The sequence below is a fragment of the Pelecanus crispus genome, chromosome 9, assembly GCF_030463565.1.
Source record: "Pelecanus crispus isolate bPelCri1 chromosome 9, bPelCri1.pri, whole genome shotgun sequence".
NCBI classification, from domain to species: domain Eukaryota; kingdom Metazoa; phylum Chordata; class Aves; order Pelecaniformes; family Pelecanidae; genus Pelecanus; species Pelecanus crispus.
In genome coordinates this window covers 42,381,464-42,400,519 of record NC_134651.1, presented here as the reverse complement: position 1 = coordinate 42,400,519, position 19,056 = coordinate 42,381,464, and the positions used below count along the sequence as shown (strand labels likewise).

The 19,056-nt window shown below is 60.6% G+C and overlaps 1 protein-coding gene across 2 annotated transcripts; it reads left to right on the top strand.

The window, feature by feature from the left end:
- Window positions 1–3,050: 3,050 nt before the first annotated feature.
- LHX6 (LIM homeobox 6) lies at window positions 3,051–18,820 on the top strand. Of its 2 annotated transcripts, none has more exons than XM_075716584.1 (10): window positions 3,051–3,125; window positions 3,692–3,832; window positions 4,676–4,861; window positions 4,943–5,064; window positions 10,700–10,920; window positions 13,793–13,893; window positions 13,976–14,071; window positions 16,069–16,243; window positions 16,901–17,004; window positions 18,800–18,820. In XM_075716584.1, exons 1-10 carry the CDS (start codon window positions 3,051–3,053, stop codon window positions 18,818–18,820), a joined length of 1,242 nt encoding a protein of 413 aa, XP_075572699.1. The 2 variants fall into 2 exon arrangements, with proteins under 2 accessions (XP_075572699.1, XP_075572698.1); XM_075716583.1 differs by having other exon boundaries at window positions 3,051–3,161.
- The last annotated feature ends 236 nt before the right edge of the window (window positions 18,821–19,056 follow it).

Below are 19,056 nucleotides of genomic sequence, written 5' to 3'. Positions count from 1 at the left end.
CTGAAGGTGGTCGCTTGTCTCCTGGTGTAAAGCGGCACAAGCGTTTGTGGCGAAATGGTTCTGCTGTGTGCCGAGGGTTACCTGCACCAGCTGCTTGACTGGCGGGTCTAACGGATGGCATTTCACTTCAACCATCTGATCCGCAGCACATTCTCCCTAAAATGTGATCTGCAAAATAGAAAGCCGAGGCAAAAAACCATTGTCTGGCAGAGTTTCCTCCTTAGTACACGCAGCGCTGTGGCTGTGTGTGCGAGGGGGATGTTGGAGAACGCGTGCGCTCGGGTCCAGGAGACGCTGATCTGATCGTGCCGATGCCTGTTCTCTCTACTCCTTTCCATGGTGAAACTTTGCCTCGTTGGTCACTCTTGAGTTGCTTCCCCAAGCTGGTTTAACAGTGGTCTCAAACAAGAGGAGGAAAATTATTTTTTTTTTTTTTTTAGAGCCCCTTGTTTCTGTACGCAGGTGTTGTTCGCTGGCGTAGCAAAGTAAGGTTTGTATTCCTGAAGCGGCGCATCCCGCTTCCGAACCGCGCGCCTGGAACGGAGCTGTGCATGTGTGTGACGGGTGGATTGTTAAAAGCCTGAATTGTTCAAAAGTAGGTCTCGTGCTGTTAAATACTTGCTCTCTAGTTTTTGGGTGCCTGAGTAAAGAGAACAGTAGTATCACTGGGAGTCTGTACCCCTATGATTGTCAATAACAGCCGTTTACATGCCTCTGTGAACAGTCTGTGTTTTCTTCTTGCGTGGTCTAACGTTTGTAGTCCTCCGGATCTGTGTCTGTGTTACTTAAAACAGCAATCGATTCTGTTTCTATTAGGAATTTAGAAGATACCTACATTGGAATCGGGTGTGCGGTTGTGTTCCCGTCAGAAATGTACTTTGATATTTATTTGTATTTAAATACGATTTGTTGAAATTCTTACGGCTCTAAATAAACATTTAAAATGCATGTTTTGCTCCAGGAAAGTGAGGGTGGCAAGCAGGAAGTGAGGGTGGTAAATGCTTGGCATCAGCCGAAGTCCACTGATACGCATCTGGGTACAATAGCAGTAGTCTTTTGTTATTTAATTTTTTTTTTTTGCGTTACTACAGTCGCTAACAGAAGTGCCTTGTCTGTCGCTTGGCCAGACTCGGATCTGGGGGAGCTTTATTGCAGGTCGGTGTTTGCGTCGGTCATTCCCGCCGCCGCCGGCCTGGCAGGCGCTCGCCCTGCCTGCGCTTCCCAGGAATGCTGCGGCTTCCCGAAGGCCTGGCACCTCTTCAGCAGCAAAACCAGAGAGTTTCTAACCCTGGAGCTGGGAGGAGGTCGATGCTCAGGAACGTTTTTTTTCACGAGCGTCAGCTCTGGGGCTTTGCATGTGAACCATCATAAAAGAGGTTTGAAAAGCAGCGGGAAGCGCGGCGGGGCTTTGGTGGAGGATGCCGTAAGTATGGGGGTTTGGCAGGCGGGTGGTGGGACGCGGCTGGGCTCGGCACCCGGCTCCCTCAGGAGTCATCTGGGGGCTGTTCCTTACCTCTGGCATTACGGCCCTGTCCCCTCAGGGCTCTCTTTGCCCTGTATTTCCAGCAAACCCCTGCGGCAAGGCAGGCTACCGAGGGTGATGCTCACCGTGTCCGCGGTGTGGGTTTTTCCTCAATATTCCAACAATCTTCCTGCCTGTGGTGAGACCCCCTCACTTGGGACGGGCATGAAACCGTGCCCTCGCCTGTGGGAACGTACCACACGCCTAACCCCAAATCTGGGGATGCTGGCCGGGTTGCTCGTTGACACGCAGCCTCTCGTCGCTGCCTCGCACGAGCCGCGGTGCCGGTGGGAGGGAGCGCGTGGGGGCAGAGGAAGGGGATGGAGTTGGTGCTAATACCCCGCGACCCCCCTTTGCATTCCCCCAGCACTGCGTGGGCCGCGTTCCTGCTGCGGGCAGCCGTGTCGCTCGCGCTTCCCAGCCCGACCTGCTTTCGGCAGGCGGCGAGGGCGGGAGGCCGGCTGCCCGCAGGGCCGGGGCCCTGTTCCCGAGCCCCTTCTGACTTTGCAGGGCCCGCGGTGCTGGGTCTGTAGTGAGCCGAGCGGGGAAAGCCGTCAGCGTTACCGTGTTGCGATACGCCGTGGCAGCTACAGCCCCGCATCGCGCTCGGATGCAAACAAAACCTGCATTGCCCTGTTCCGACCGGCGCCGTGTAGGGGGGCAGACAGCTTTCATGGCTCTTGTCCGTGAAAACTCCTACGTGTTTCTTCTGGAGCAGTGGGAGCCAATTCAGACCCCGCCAGCGTGGACGAGGGGTTTAAAGCGTCCGTTCTCGGCACCGCTCCTCCGCACTTGTCCCCGCCGCTCTGCCGTCCTCCGCGGAGCCGAGGGCGGACGAGCGGCGGGCCTCGGGCCGACTTTCCTAGGGGTTCCTCGGGCTTCCTTGCGCCCTCAATGTTTAAACCTAATGTCTTGTATTTATTCTAAAATGGCTTTCATCTGATTTCCCTCTCGGTTAACAATTTAGCTGTCACAATCAATAAGGGCGAGGATCCATCCCCGGCCGCCATCAGCTCACGTTACCGTCCCTGCAATTACTCCGTGGTGGAACCGCTGCCGGGGCTTTGCTGGGGAATTATCAGGTTACTAATGAAGCCGGGGCAGGGGCGGGCGAGACGCGGCGGCGGTGGGTGCGAGCCCCGCTGCCGCACCCCATCCCGCCCCGCGGGGGGCTGCGGGCCGGGGCGGGGCTGCCCCGGGGCCGCCGCGCTCTGTGCGCCCCGTCGGGGCGGGCAGCGCCGGTTCGGCGGCGGGGACTTGGGGGGGGGACCGGGCCGGAGCGGGCTTCTCCCGCCCCGCCGCGCCCGCGGGCGGTGCCGCCGCAGGTAGCGGGGCCCGGCGGGGCGGGCGGCCCCGGGAAAGGGGTGGTGGAGGGGGGGGCTCCGCTTCCTGCCCGGCCCGCGGCCGCCCCCGGCGGGGGAGCGGGGCCGGCGCGGCTCCCCGCCCTTCCTGCCGCGGCCCCGGGACGCGCCGCCCGCGGGCACGGAGCTCGGCGGCGGCGGCGGGCGGAGCGGGGCGCGCCCGCCCCATGCACCGGAGCCATGAGGGCGGGCAGCCCCGGGGCCCGGGCCGCCGTGCTCCGGCCGGCGCCCAGGCGGGCAAGGTGAGCGCGGCCGCTGCCGTCGGGGCCGGGAGCGGGGCCGGGAGCGGGGCCGGGAGCGGGGCCGGGCACCGCGGGGTGGGCGCGGGGCCGGGGGCTGGAGCCGGGGCCGGGGCCGCTCGCTGCCTCCCGCGCTCGAGGGGAGGAATTTTTTTTATTTTATTACTATTTTTTTTATATATATCTCTCTCTCTCGGCGTTTTCTGGGGCGTTTTGTGCTCAGCGGAGGGAGAGGGGGGAAGAATTTCGATTTTTAATTACTACCATTAAAAAAATCAAATTTGCAATTCTTTGGGTGGCCTGATGGATTCCCTGATTGACAGCCGGAATTGACACTCTGGGTACCTCTTATCTCGGGCATTTACGGCAATTTCTAATTGCAGGTAGTTTGTGGGGTTTTTTCAGCGCTTTGGCTCGCATGGGAACCGAGCGATTACTTCAAGAGGCCCGGGTTAAGTGCAGGCAGGGAGAGAATTCAATCCACATTCAAATTGCTTCATTAAAGAGACGCAGCTTTTGTTGCAAAGGATTTAAATGGCCACTAGAAAGTTCTTATTTATTGTTTTGAGGCGGTTTATATAGGGTGCCCCGCGCTCGCCCGGCGCATGGAGCCGCAGCCTCCCTCTCCCGCTCTCTCCCGCAAGGTGATGCCGCCGGAGCCGCTGCCCAAGGGGAGCGCCCGCTGCCTCGACCCGCACGCCCGCGCCATGGTAAGCGCGGCCGGGGGCTGCGGGGACCCGCCGGGACCCACCGGGCCGGGGGCTGCGGGGACCCGCCCGGCAGGGACCCACCGGGGGCTTGCGGGGACCCGCCGGGCCGGGGATGCCGGGGGCTGCGGGGACCCTGCGGGGCCCATCGGGACCCACCGGGCCGGGGGCTGCAGGGACCTGCCGGGACATACCGGGACCCACCGGGCCGGGGGCTGCAGGGACCCTGCGGGGACCCTCCGGGGCCCATCGGGACCTACCGGGCCGGGGGCTGCGGGGACTCGCCGGGACCTACTGGGACCCACGGGGCTGGGGGCTGCAGGGACCCTGCGGGGACCCTCCGGGGCCCATCGGGACCCACCGGGCCGGGGCTGCGGGGATCTGCCCGGCCGGGGATGCTGGGGATCCCTCGGGACGCATCGGGCCGGGGTCTGCGGGGACCCACCGGGACCCAGCGGGCTGGAGGCTGCGGGGACCAACGGGGCCGGGGATGCCGGGGGCTGCGGGGACCCACCGGGACCTACCGGGCCGGGGCTGCGGGGACCCACCGGGACCCGCCAAGACCCATCGGGCTGGGAGCTGCGGGGATCCACCGGGACCCACCGGGCTGGGGATGCCGGGGGCTGCGGGGACCCACCGGGGGCTGCGGGGACCCACCGGGCTGGGGATGCCGGGGGCTGCGGGGACCCACCGGGCCCCAGCGGGACCCGCGGGGCCGGGGATGCCGGGGACCCACCGGGCCCCATCGTGCCGCGGTCTGCGGGGCCCCACCGGGACCCGCGGGGCCGGGGATGCCGGGGGACGGCGGGTCCCCGCCTGACGGCCCCGCGGCGGCTCTGCCCGCAGTCGCAGCCCGACGGGGAGCCGCTGCCCGGCGCCCTGGAGAAGGAGGACGCCCGCTCGGCGCCCAGCACGCCCTCCACACCGTCCGTCTGCTCCCCGCCATCCTCCTCCTCCTCCTCCACGCCGTCGGCCGGCAAGAACGTCTGCTCCAGCTGCGGGCTGGAGATCCTCGACCGGTACCTGCTCAAGGTGAGCGGTGGTGGCGGTGGTGGAGGGGGGGGGGGGGTCGGCGGGTGGCCCCGGGTCTCAGCCCCCTTTGCTGTGCCGCAGGTGAACAACCTCATCTGGCACGTCCGCTGCCTGGAGTGCTCCGTGTGCCGCACCTCGCTGCGCCAGCAGCACAGCTGCTACATCAAGAACAAGGAGATCTTCTGCAAGATGGACTACTTCAGGTAGGGGGGCGGGCCGGGGGGGCAGCGATTTTGGGGAGGTGGTGGTGGTGGTGGGGGTGTTCAGCGTCCTAACGCCGGCTGCTGAGGTTTGCAAAAGCCCCGGAGATTTGCAAAAGCCCCGGAGCAACGCGGCGGCGAGGCGTCCCCTCGGGGCGCGGGGGGGAAGGGGATTTTGGGGTGCAGCTGCACCACGTCCCGCGGGGGTTCTTGCCCCCCCCTCCACCCCGGGGCTGTGCGGGGCGCCCCGGGGCCCCTCGGCACCGCGGCGGGAGCGTCCGGGCGCCGGCTCCGCGGCGGGGATTTGTGCGCTGGCCCCGGGAAAAGCCGGTGGAACGGCCTGGCCGCGGCTCCTACCGGGGGGGTGGACGTGTACCGGGGGGGTGGACGTGTACCGGGGGGGGCTGCGGCGCCGGGCGGCTTTTGGGAACCTCTTGCCCTCGGCGCAGCTTCAGAAATGCCGGAGCGTCCTTGGCGGGTGGGTGCTAAAGGAACCGAAACAAATTCCCGGCAGCGCAAAGCCCCGGGGGTTCACCGGCTTCGGTGCGGACCCGCATCCCCCCCGGGAGCGCGTCCCGCGGGGAGGCTGCCCCTGCCTCCCGCAGCTTTTTGGGTACAAGCCTTAAACAGCCAATTTTTCCCCCCCAAAAAAGCGGCGTGAGGGGATGGAGAGGACCCTGAGCTCCTCGCTGGGGTTCAACCAAGCCTCAGAGCTCGCCGCTCTGATTTTCCCCACCTCACCGGGACGAGGGGGCACCGCTGCCGGGGGCCGGGGCCGGCGGTGGGGAGGACCCCGGCGAGGGGCGCGGGGGTCGGCAGCATCCCCCGCCGCGGCGGGCTCCGGAGCTGCCGTGGGCAGGGCGGGCTCGGCAGGAAAAACCTTGGCCATTTCTCCAGCGTTTTTTTGGGTTTGTTTTCTTTTTTTCTTATCCTGAGGGTCTCCAAATATTCGCTCAGCCGCGGCTCAGCCCCCCGGCCCCGCCGGGCTCGGTGCGCGGCTCCTCGGGTTGCCGGAGGCGGGTGCGGGCGCTGCTGAGCGCCGGATCCGTCCCTAATTATTAAAAATAATTGTTATTATTTTTTTCACCGGCTAATTTTTTTTTTTTTTTTTTGGAGGGGGGGGTGATTTCACCAAAATTTCCTTCACTCTCAGCAGAAATGTTTTGCGGTGTCGGTGGTGCCGTTGTGCTGCTTCGGGCACTTCCAGCGTTTTTCATTAATTAATAACCGTTCCGATGCCGTTTAATTTTAATTTTAATTTTTTTTTTTTTTTAAAAAAGTGGACCTTTCCAAAGGCGGTTTTAAAGTAACGACTGGCTCACTAAATCGCCTTCGAGCGAACACCTCTGTCCGGGGGGACCCCGCTCCCGGGGCCGGGGTCTCTGCCCGCCGGGGACCGGGGCTGCCAAAGGAAAAAAACAAAACGAAAATCGCCGGAGGCACCGTCGGACGCCCCCGAGCCCTGGGCGCCGGGTTTGGGGGAGCTCCCAGACCGCGCTTCGCACTTGCCTTTTTGCTGAGAAATAGGGGTTGCAATTTTTTTTTGTTGTTTTTGGGTTTTTTGGGGGGTTTTTGGGGGGGGGAGGGTGAAACGGCGGGGTGGGTGCGGGGCAGCCCCGCTGCTCCCCAGCCCCCAGGGCCGCGGGGCTCACTGCGACCCTCGGCTGAGCCCGGGGCTGGTCCCGCTGCAGAGCCGCCGGGGCCGCGGGCGGTGGCGGCGGAGCCCCCTGGGTTGAGCCGCTCCGCCGCTGCCATCGGGGCCACGCCGGGGCCGGGGCGGGTTGGGGCGGACACCCCCAGCCCCAAATCCGGCTCGGGGGCCGCTCACCCAGCCCCGGCCCCCGGGAGCATCCTGGCCCGCAGCCCAGCGAGCCCAGGACAGCCGGCACCTGGCAAAGGACAAATCTGACTCTTGAGATGCTGTTTTAGTTTTTTTTTTAATTATTATAATTTATTATTATTTATTATTTGTTGCAGACGAAGCATGTGGGTTTTGGTTTTTTTTTTTTTTTTTCAAAGCAAAGCAGAAAACCCATCCTAACACGTGCAGGTCGTTGGAGCCAAGGCAGATGGGAAGGGGCGGCGGGATGCGCTCTGCATGGAGCACACGCCGGCTTTTACCGCGCCGGCGCTCGTTCCCCGCGAGCCGGGGCTGCGTGCAGGCAGCTGGGGCTGGGGAGCCGTCGGGCGTGGGGCCGTCCACGGGCACTGCCCCGTGGTGAGTGTGTTTTGGCCTGGTCTGCCCGACCTTCCCGTCCCCGTTCACGTGAGGGGCTGCGTAAGCGCTGGCGCTGCCGCAGCTCGGCGGCCTCGTGTGCGTTTTTAAGCAAATGCTGCTGTTTCCTGTGTCTTGTCAAATAATTGCATTTGGCATCCAGGGCTCCGGCGCTTCGAGGAGAACCAAATTAAAATTGGAGCTCATTGAGCAGAACATTGTGTTCCCGGGCAATGCAAGGGCTGCTCGCGGCCAAGCTCCCACGGCTGCGGTCACAGGGCGGCCCGGCGTGATCCTGGTGCGATTCCCGCGGTGCCCCGCTGTGACCCCCGGGCCTCGCGAGTGCGGGGTCAGCGGCCCTGGCGTGCGTCCCTGCGGGCTGGGACAGCGAAAGAGCTATGCCGTGGGTGGGCCAGCGCCCGCGGCCCGGCTGCGGCCCAGGTGGCCTCCGTCGCCCCGCGCCATCGTGCCGCACTGGGACGACGCTCCCGCTCGAGCACCGCTGCGGCTCAGCGTGGAGACAGGCTCGCTGCGGCGACTCGCCGCCGGCCTGCTGCGCCATTCGGGATGATGTCTGGAAGCCGCAGCCGACTCCGGGGGCTGCGCTAGTGGCTTCCTACAGAGCGGGGCCCAGGAGGGGACGGGGACATTTGGAGCTGTGGCCGTGGGCGCTGGGTGTCCTTTGCCCCGTCACGGCAGGCGGGGATGCGCAGCAGGGCTCGGGGGGCTGCGGCACAAGCGGTGCGTGAGAGCCAGGACGCACCAGGGCATCCGCCCGCCTCTGCTCTTCCCACGCCCCAGATGTTGTGGCCACCCCTGGGAGAGGTGGGATGAGTCTCTCTGGGATGAGTTTCTCTGGGATGAGTCTTTCCCGGTAAAGCTGTTGGCAGTTTCCATCTCGTGGTGCTAACCATTGCGGAGAGCCGGCAGCGTCCACTTACCCGACCACAAACCATGCCTGTGGGGCGCGAGCCGATGGCTCCGGCAGATGTTGGTGATGCCCCAGCCTGTGCTGCGGCGCTGGGCTTGGGGAAAGCCTCTGGCTCTGCGTCCCCTGCTGCAGCGCGGCCCCATCCCCATCCCCGTCCCTGCCAGGCACGAGCCACGGGGAGCCCCTCGCCTGCCGCTCCACCACCCGGAGCGGACGGGGCTCTTTGGGCTATCGCTGCCCTGCGAGCTTGGTGAACTAAAGTCTGTTTTATTTTTGAGCTGCTATTTTCGGTGGCGACGGGTCAGGGCAGCTTGCTCGCAGGCGTTTCTCTCCCCGCTCGTGCGTCGCCGGCGGTGGCGGTCCCGGCGGTGGTGGTCTCTGTTGGGTGACAGCGGGTGCCCGTGCCCGGCCCCAGCTCAGCCTGGTTTCTTTAAAACCCGGTCACTGCGGTCGGTGCCGGAGGCAGGTGTTGGCCACGAGCCGCGGGCGCAGCGTCGGCGGTTGCCGGTGCCGCTGCCTGCGCAGCCCCTGTGCCCGCGCCTGGCCGCCGAGGCTCGGCCTCTCGCACCGTGGCTCCGCGGGGACGGCGGCGTCAGCCCCCGCCTGCGCTGGCTGCTGCGGCCCCGCGAGCCCCTGCCCCGCTGCCTGCGACCCGCCGCCAACCTGGGGGTGCTGCCTGGCCCCGGGGGGCCACCGTGCCCCGGGTTTGGGCCACCTGGGTGTCTCCCCCAGATGCCAGCTGCGTGATGGGGACGCGTGGCGTTTCCCGCGCGGTGCCCCGTGCCTCAGTTTCCCCTCGGTGCCGGGACGTGCCCGTCCCCGTGCTGTGCCCCCCTGCCTGCAGCAGGCCGTGATTCGAGCGGGGAGCGGCGATTACCACGTGCTATTAGCTCGGTAAGCCTGCCCCTCGTTTGATACCGTTCAGCAAGTACGGTTGTTTACATAGCACATTGTTCAAAGTAATTCAATTTACAGGAATGATCTTTACTTCTAAATAAAAAAAATTAATACAGTTCTTTTGTTTGTGCGTTTATATAAACTAGCTGGCACAAAGTCAGTTTACAATGTTCCCATCTGAAGTAAATTAGTGAAGTCTCTTAGCTAAGTCTCTGTATAATTTCAGCGCAGAAATGTCCTCTCTAAGGCAGCCCCCTTTTTTTTTTTTTTTTTTTTGGTCAGCTATGGTCAGGCTGAAAAATTTAAACCTTTCTTTTCCTCCCAAATACTTTTGCAATTAGTAATTCCAGCACAGGACGGTCTCGCTGCATCTTGCTGCGGCGGGCGGCAGCTCTGCGACGTGGGGTCGGGCATGGGCAGCGTGCGCTGGCTGCGGTGGGCTGACCTGGGCTCTTCCACCGCCCGCCCGCAGCGGCCGGGGCCGCTTGGCCAGCCGAAACCGAGGGGTTTGCGGTGCGGGGTGTCTGCTGCCGCTTGGCGCGGGCGTCTCTGCTCCGTGTTTTGTGCCTGCGCTCGGAGATGCTGGAGCCGCTCGGGCAGGAGGGACAGCGGCTCCGCTCCCTGACCAGCGCGGGCGTGGGGAGCGTGCGGGGCCTGGCCGCGGTGGGGGGCCGGGTGGGAGCCCCCCGGCAGCCCGAGGCGGTGGTGGTGGGTGCACCGGGGGAAGCGCAGCGGCTGCGATCGGGGCTGCGTTGGAGCCAGCCCCAGCTCTGCGGAGACAGAGGAGATGCTCACTTCTCCCCTGCTGCGCTCTTGCTGCCGCTGCTGCTCGTTGCATTTATTTTTTTTTTTTAAGCAGCAGTAATACTAAAACGCAGAAGCCAAACCAAGGCCGTGCCTGGCGCTGCCTGCGCTGTGGGCAGCACCTCCTGGCAGGCGCCGGCCCAGGGCTGCGGGGGCCACGTCTGCTGCTCCCCGGGAATCGCCTGCCCTCGGCCAGCAGCGTCCCGGCAGAATTTTTTTTTTTTTTTTCTTTTTGCCAGAAGCGCATGCAAGCGCCCTGCACCCAGCGCAGGGATCCTGGCCATCTTGTTGCCTCTTCGTTGCTACTTTCCAGCGTAACTCACTCAAACGTGATCATCGTTCTCTCGCAGCGAGGAGACCTCCTCGTAGGAGGAAAAGCAGATGCATGCATCTGTACGTGTGAGGAGAAAACACATGTTTTGATTTATGGCAAGGGGAGACAACCGGCTCTGACACAGTTTCCATCCGAGTCTCGCACTGGCTGTTATCAAAATAAAAAGCCCACGGGTTTGGAAGCTGATTCACGGCGCTGCGTCACCTCAGCCCCTTGGCCACGTCCGGTGCTGCAGCGAGTCACGCCCTGCTCCTGCCCGCACCGCTGCCCGTGCCGCCCTGCCGTGGGGGAACGGCACCCGTGGGGCGGTTTCGCTGCAGCCCTTTCCCCGCGTCAGTGTTGTGGGGTTTGGGCTGGACAGGGCAAGCGCCGGGGCTGGCAGCAGCGCCTGCACCCCAGCGTTGTGCTGCCTGCCCTCGTCCTGCCTGCCCTCACCCTGCCTCTTCTCCTCCCGCAGCCGGTTTGGTACAAAGTGCGCCCGCTGCGGCAGGCAGATCTACGCCAGCGACTGGGTGCGGCGAGCGCGGGGCAACGCCTACCACCTCGCCTGCTTCGCCTGCTTCTCCTGCAAGCGGCAGCTCTCCACCGGTGAGGAGTTCGGCTTGGTGGAGGAGAAGGTGCTGTGCCGGATTCACTACGACACCATGATAGAGAACCTCAAGCGAGCGGCGGAAAACGGTACGCAGCCCCAACGCCGCGGTCGTGGCCTTGCCCCAGGCCGTCCCTGTCCCCCATGCTGATCATGGGGTGCCAGGGCTGGTCCTGGTCCTGTTGTTGCCAAAAGGGAGCGATGGGTGGCCCCGGGGGGAGCTGAGCGTGAGGCCCTGGGCTGGCAGCGGGCTCCCGGGGGTGGCCAATGATGCCAGCAGCGCCTGCGGCGTGGGGAGAGCTGCGTGCCGCCGGCAATGCTGGGGACAAGCCCTCGGTCCCGCGCAGCCCGGCGTGCAGCGAGTGAGGAAGCCGCTGGCCCGTTGAGGCTGTGAGTCATAAATCTAGAAGGTGGGAAAGCTGGCGATCTGACAAAACCTTCCCATGATTTTCCACCCGCCCTGCCCGTCAGGGGACGTGCCGCTCCCAGTTGGACCGCGCCGCGTGCTGCCGTCCCTGCCGCGGCGCACCACGAGCAGCCGGCCAGCTTCTGCTTTCCCAACCAAGTCCTGCTCCCGCTGGGGCCGGGCTGGTGACACCGCGGTCACGCAGAGCAGCACCCTCCTCCCCTTGGGCATGGCCCAGCCCCACCGCTCTGCATGGCAGCGGCCAGGGAGATGCTCGGAGGAGCGAATCGGCGGGGTTAGTCCAACATGGTGCGTGGGGAGGCAGTGCCAGGGCTGTCCTGCGTTGGAAAGCACCGGAGATGTGTTGATATGGCAGCGATCGTAGCTCGGGGGAGCAGGCAGCCTCCTGGGATCGGTGCTGCAGAACCTTGGCCGTGCTCGGGGCACGAGGGAGCCCAGCTGGGTCCTGCTCCTGGGGCTGGGGCCAAGGCTGGGTCCGTCACCCTCCCATGCTCGTGCCTGCAGGGAGTGATGGCTGCGGCGCCTGCGAGGCTGTTTGCTTTTATCACGTGTGCCGGGCGAGGGCAGGCCGCCCAGGGATGCTGTGCAGCCGCAGAATCCCGGAGGGAAGTACCCGGGGCTACCTTCCCACTGGCCCCCATGCCCAGGACCCTCCCGGGGCTGGGGCTGCGTTGGAGCATCACCCCTGGTCAGGAGCAGAGCTCCAGCCCTCTGTGACCCTTGCTAGCCCTTGGTGGGCACGCGGAGGCAAATGCCGTGTCCCGGCCTGTGCAGCATGTGGAAACCATTAACAACCTGACATGAAAATAATCAGTGTTTCTGTTTACAGTGTTTGAGTAAGAAGATGAAAACGGAGTGCCCAGTCGGGCTGGGAGGGTCCTGGCTTGGGATGGGGCTTGCGGCATTTCGGTCCGTATGGTTGGCTGCCGCGGAGGCGCGAGCGAGGCAGCGGGGAGCAGGGATGGAGGGGGAGAAGCTGCGTGGCTGGGAGGAGCAGGCTGGTGCGAGGATGGCAGGGTCCGGCGCCGGGGGTCCCGCAGAGCTGTTACCCCAGCCAAGGGCCAGGGCGGTGGGTTTGCTGCTGCTCATAGGGTCCTGTGGGTGTGGGCTGAGCCCCGCGGCGTCGGGGCAGTGCTGGGGCATGTGGCGAGTGTCCTGCATGGGTACCTGCGTCCAAGTGTCCCCTGGTTTTGAGAAGGGGATGGGGTTACTTTGGAGAGCTGCAGTTGGTGTGGAGTTAGAGGGCCACGCTCCCTCCCCTCCAGTAATTACCCAGCAATTTCTTCTGCACATGGGGTTTTACATACAAGAAAAATAAACAGATGTTGCTGAAGTCAGAGTCCCATTCATCATCCTAAAAGAACAAGTCAAACTATATGAGAAAGTCCTTCAACTCACGCCAAGACAATCACAGCCCGGTCCAGCTTGCGGAGCGAGCATCGAGTTGTGCAGGCGCATCCTGGGAGCAGGGCGATCGCCGGCCCCGCTCAGGCACCCTCCCTCATCCATCACTCCCTGGTGCTTCACCAAGCACCAAGTGTTCAAAAAAAAGGCAGACGTGGCACTTCGGGACATGGTTTAGTCTAGTCTACCCTTGATTGGCTTAGAGTAGACTTGGTAGTGTAGGTTAATGGTTGAACTGGATGATCTTAAAGGTCTTTTCCAACCTAAACGATTCTATGATTCTATGATTCACCCGCACCACTGCGAGCAGCTGGGCTGGGCACGACACAGGCTCCAGCGGGGACCCCAGCCAGAAACGAGGGGCCCCGGCAAGGAACGAGGGACCCCGGCAAGGAACGAGGGACCCTGGCTCCGGCCACCCTCCCCGCAGGCTCCACAGCACAGCTGGGCTCGCCCCGACGCTGTGCTTGGCAAGCAGGTGGTCAGTTCCCGCCTTGGCGCATCCTCTTTAACATGGGCACCCCGAGGCTGTGGGAATGGTGCTGCTCCTGCTGCTGCTCCAAGAGCCAGGAGGAGGACGTCAGGATGCCGGGAGGATTTGGGGCCAGGGAAAGGAGCAAGGAGCCCATTGAAATGCTCTGAGCAAATGAAACAACTGATGGAGGCAGCGCCCGGGGGGGAAGACAGGGTCACAGGGAGCAGCACGGGGCGGGAGTGATGGATGTGGGTGAGCCCGGCGGAGGCAGGGTCCCCTTCTGAGCCGCTCGCTGGCGGACACGGCCAAGCAGTGACCGCGAGTCAGGGCCAGCAGGACATCACCTCGAAATCCATCTTCCTGCTGCCGTTTCCCCGTCCCTCATTTCCCGCATCTTCCACCAACTTGCTGCATTTTTCTTAATTCAACGGCAAACTCCTCGAGGCCGACGGTGTCTCCTGCAGGGGCTCAGCAGCCTGGGGCAGCTCCCGAGCGGCCGTGCTGGCTCTGCTCTTTCTGCTACTGCTCACAGCAAGGGATGCTGCGGGTGTCCCACGCCACCGTGCCAGGCGTGTTGGCCATTGCACGCAGGGGTGATGGGCAGGTAGGCAAGGGGAGTTTCTGACCTGTGGTGCATGGGGCTTCTCTCTTGTAGGCAATGGGATCACGCTGGAGGGGGCTGTGCCCTCGGAGCAGGACAGCCAGCCGAAGCCGGCCAAGAGGGCCCGCACCTCCTTCACCGCCGAGCAGCTGCAGGTAGCGGGGCTGGGCCGGGGGGGCCGGAGGGGCCGCGGCTCCCCGGCATCATCCTGAGCCCCTTTCTCCTCTCCCCGCCCAGGTCATGCAGGCACAGTTTGCTCAGGACAACAACCCCGACGCACAAACGCTTCAGAAGCTGGCGGACATGACGGGGCTGAGTCGGAGAGTCATTCAGGTGAGGGGCAGCCGGGGGCAGGCAGGGATGGGCAGGGTGCAGGCACCATCGGCCGAGGAGGGGGGCAGAGGATGTGCCCCAACAGGCTGGTGCTAGACGGGGCTCATGTCCCCGTAGCCCCTCGCTCCCGCACATCGACCCCAGGGCTTGCTGCATCCAGCAGCTTCGTGCTGCCTCACCGGTGCATCAGCTTCGCCGGGTCCCGTAGCGATGCCAGCACCGTCCTTTCTCTGTCTTGCTTGTGGGTTTCTGTTTGTTTTTCCCTCTTATAACAAAATAATAAAAAAAAAAAAACCAAAACGTACCGCCCCAGCCAGTCCCAATAAATCCTGGGAAAGCTGCCGTTAGCATGCTGCCCCGGAGCACCGCACTCTGCCCTGACAGCAGGCATGGGCAGCGCGGGCGCTTCCCCGGCAGCCGTCCCTGCCGGGAGCAGGCAAAGCCGGCTGCTGCGGGAAGTGTTGGGATTGAGAAGTTTAAAGAAAAAGGGGGTTTTTAGCCCCAGGGGAAGCGGTGGCAGGAAAGTCCCCGCGCTCCAATCGTGCTGCTTGGGAGGGGAGGGAGAGCGGTGCCGTAGGGGCTGAGAGAAACGTCCTCTCTGCAACTCCCAGCTTGCCGTCGCCGTAGACAGCCCAGCTTTGCTCCCCGGTGACGTTTATACTCTTCACTTCAATGTTCTGCTGACATACTTTCTGCATACGATAAAAACATGAGCGATTAAAATAAATTCGGAGCTTTCATCCCGGATTGTTTTGCCAATGACACGTTTAAATTTCGTGTGTGAAAAATCTGGCTTGAGCCTCGGTTATTGAGATTCTTCATTTAGCTAAAGATCAAGCAGTCTGCACACTGGGCTATTTTTTATGTGGATATTTTATAAAGGCGCTTTCAACAGGAAACAATTTGTCAAATGCTTACGACTGTTTCCTTCTCTGTGGTCCAGCATGCGTGGCCTCAAAGAGCTGATCTTCTCTCAGCCTTGGAGAAGTTTTTTACTCCCAGCTATCTTTCAAAAATTAAAGCATAAGAAAGAGATCACTACATTAGCAGAGACCCCCCCCCCTCCATGCATGTTTTAATGCTAGGATGTAATCCCCTAAATATTCCTTTAATTCCAAGCAGTGAGAGATGGTCAGAGGGCTCGTACCTGCTGCTCGGATGGAGTAGGGCTGTATCCCACAGCACCCTCCTTCCTCAGCTTTCATGTTCTGCTGACGTGGTTTTTCAAGACAATAAACCACAAGTGATTAAACCGATATTATTTTCATTGTCCCTAAAGTCACATATTCTCCTCGTCTAAGCTTTTACTCGGCTTTTTTTCCCCTTGTCTTGCCAATGCTCACGCGTTTCCCAGCTGATCTCAGCTGTGCTTTTAGGCCAGGCTAGCTGGGGTTGAAGGTTAAAATCTCAATAAGACCTTGAAGGGTGCTCCCATCATTTGCCGTGGAAGCCATGCGGGGACAAGGCTTTCTGCCTGCAGGGATGGATGAACACAGCCAAAGCTCGGGTACGGGGGTATTTCTGCCTGGCCACTCCCCCGGCTGGTACGGTGCCCTTCCCAAGGGCTTTCCCAGCCCTTCGAGCTCAGGAAGCAGTTTGCCGTTAAAATTATTTTAGTATGGAAAGGAATAGCCTGATCATTAATGTGGGTTTCCGCATCACCCAGTCAGGGTGTTTCACTCAGCGACTCCTGCGACAAGCTTGAAAGTTTTAATTACCCTAATAAAGAACAGTGTTAGTTTTGACTGAGACAAATTAATAGTAGAGATGCCACTTTGGGCACCCTGATGTCTGTACTGTGTCGAGACAAAACTCGTGCTCTAGTGAATGTAAAACAAAGCAATGGAAGCTGGTGGAATGCTGGTGAGGTATTTCAGCATGCAGATTCCTCTTTTTTAAATATTTGGGAGAGACACCCACCATAGGGTCTTGGTGAAGGCCCACGCTCCAATCCAATTTTCCCTCCATTGACACAGGGTTTGCTGCTTTTGTTTCAGGTTTGGTTTCAAAACTGCAGAGCCCGCCATAAAAAACACACCCCTCAGCACACGGTGCCGCCCTCGGGAGCCCCCCCGTCCCGCATCCCTTCTTCGCTCTCTGATGACATTCACTACTCGCCCTTCAGCAGCCCGGAGCGGGCCCGGATGGTGACGCTGCACGGATACATAGAAAGTAAGTGCCAGCTCGCAGGGCTCCGGCAGCGGGGTGCTCGGGGATGGCGGGGCAGTGGGGTGCTCCCCGGGAGCAGGCGGTAGCACCGTGGCACAGAGCCCGGCTGGTGCACGTGCTCCTCCTCCTCCTCATGGTCTGATGAACTTTGTCTTTGGGATTTTCCAAAGGGCCGTTTACATGGAAGCCCCAGATGAGAGAAGGAGGGGAGAGGGGGCTGCTGCAGCCTCTTTCCCTCCATACCGCATGGCCGGGTTTTACCTGACTGGTCCTTGGCCCTCCTTGTGTTTTCTTTGTCATGGAGAAGAGTCGTGAATATGCCCTGTTGAGCTCGGTGGTCAAGTGGTCTCCTTCCTGCTCACAAGATCCTAATTGCTTTCTCTAACAGTTGCCAAGTGCCAGTGAATCATTTGTGAGTGGCGGGCAGCTTTGGTCATGCCTGGACGGAGGTTTTAGCTCCGTGACTCTTGTGAGGCTTCTCCCCTCCCTTGCCCATGCGACCGTAGTAAAACGTGGCTCCTGCCACGTCTCCCCCGATCCACCGGGCACGTCTTCTTCCATGCATGTCCCGAGCTGCTCCCTGGTGGAAGCCTGACCGTGCCGGTGGCAGGGCGTGTGTTGTTTGTAGTAACAGAGGCTGAAGCCTCTTCTCATCCACAGGTCAGGTACAGTGTGGACAAGTGCACTGTAGACTTCCCTACACTGCTCCACCAGTGCACCTCAAAGCAGACATGGAAGGACCACTATCTAATAGGGGTGAGAAGGTAATTGTAGTCCCTGTTTCAGGCTTCGGGGCCAAACCTCAACTGTAGCAAAGATTTTTGTGTAACATCATTGCCACTGCCGTCTCTTGTCAGCATCACTGCTTTCTCCATGATCTCTGGCAGCTGCCACCTGCTCATGTGTTTCCTCTTAATTTTGGTGGCCCTAGATTGATGTACCAGCTGTTGGTCAAAATGGCATCGCTTTGTTCTTCCCTAAATGCCCCTCGTTGTTGTGATGTGCTGGGATGCTCTGCCTGCGTTCACTGAAGGCTTTTGGCATCCTCCTGCCTGAACTCCTCTCTCTCTGGTTTCTCCCCTTCCCGTGTGCAACGAGCTCCGTGCTCCTGCTCCACTCCTCAGCTGCCTGCGCGCGTTGTCGGTGCAAACAGCGATGGCTGCTGACAAGGGAGCGGGGGGCACCTTTAGCATGTGCTGACTTTCCAGTTTTCCATGAGTTAATAAGAAAGATTCATTTCTTGGGGATTCCAGTATTGCTTAAAAAAATAACAACTGGTTGTTACAATATCTGAACTAGGAATGTTATTTCACAATGTTTGGCCAGGAAACAACATTGCATATTGATGTTTTTCTGTTCAGCACTTAACGTAGCTGTCTGTTCTAACACACAGCTTTTTTTGGGGTAAGACTTCTGAAATGTGCTTAGGCTCATAAGATTTTATTTAGGATCCCAATTTAAGTGGCTTCTTTTTGAGGAAACACTGAGCCTTTGGCAACTCTTATTGGTCTTAGCTTTCATCTTTACTGTTAGAAGTTCTCAGCATCTCTTTTAAAATCTCTCTATTCAGTGAAGCAACGGCAGATTATTGAGCTCTGTTTTGGTAAGCATGAGCAGGGGTATGGCCAAGTGCTTTTTCAGTTGAAATGCTACCATTTTATCATGATATCTGGACAGCAAGCTGGAGAGTTTTCAGAAAATATTATACAGTCCTGGTGCTGTCATTCAGAGAAACTTAACTGCAGCAAGTAGTTCCTGTGATTTAAATGCAATTACTTGCTCACCGCTGTTGCAGAACTGGGTCCTCAGGACATGGAGCTGCCCCCCAACCAGCTCCTTTTCCAAACAGTCACTTGCATGTGGAATTCCTGAAACCTGAAGCAGCCTCTTTTTTCAGATCCAAATTTTTTTAAAAGCAGTGATAGCTGAGATCGTGGGAAAACACATGTAAATGCTAAGTCTCTGTTTCCCTCTGCACATGGGGCACAGACCCCCACTCCTCTCGGGGTACCCAGCGCAGCAGCTGTGGGAGAACCGAGTTGCAACCAGCTCAGCAGCTGCTTTGCCTGCCTGATGGCAAGGACAGAGAGTGTGTTTGCAGAGCAGTGAGGTGCAGCGGTTTGAGGGAAGCCTGTGATGACTAGCAAGGGAGGCGGATAGGGTAAGGACCCTTGGCAATGGTCTTCATCTTTCTCGGTAGCTGCCGTATCACAGAGCGAATAAATCCTGGTTTCAGCGTGTTGCCCAGGATGATAGTTTCCCAGCTAACGGTGTGCCTGGAGGTGCACCCCTCTCTCAGGCTGTGTGCTGCCACAGTCCTGTTACCTCCACCTGTGCCTTCCCTGGCCGGCTCCGTTCCGTGGGCAGGGCTGGTGGCTCCCAGACAGACAGTGGTTCCAGAGAGGTTTTTTTTTTTTTCTGTGGGGAAGCAGCTGCCTGGGCTCCGGCTGCCACAGAAAGGCACATGTCTGTTCCGTCGGTCCCTGAATACACATTTCCACTGCGAGGGCTCTCTGTCTCTGAAAGCAGCTAACGCTCGATTCCCGTTTTTCCCACTAGGTCATCCTCTTTCAGTATTGACTGCGCGAACTCTTCCTCATCTGCCCATGGCGCTACCAGCACCACTGCCCCTCAGCCGCTGAAACGCAGCGTCCAGCCCAAGGCAACTGTTGTCAGTCATGCAGGAGAAACTCAGATCCAGCATTCTCAGTTATTTCCATTGACCAGCGCCTAACATCCACTATTCTTTCTCCAGCGACACTCTGTGTATGTGTGTGTTGAGTGCAGAGTTACATTTTTCACTTGTTTCTTGTGGA

Bases quoted from the DNA above. Each gene is read 5' to 3' on its own strand.
- LHX6 (XM_075716583.1), top strand. From the start codon at position 3,051: ATGCACCGGAGCCATGAGGGCGGGCAGCCCCGGGGCCCGGGCCGCCGT. The intron at 13,894-13,975 runs GTAGCGGGGCTG...CTCCCCGCCCAG, and splicing joins TCACCGCCGAGCAGCTGCAG to GTCATGCAGGCACAGTTTGC. The intron at 16,244-16,900 runs GTAAGTGCCAGC...TCTCATCCACAG, and splicing joins GCTGCACGGATACATAGAAA to GTCAGGTACAGTGTGGACAA.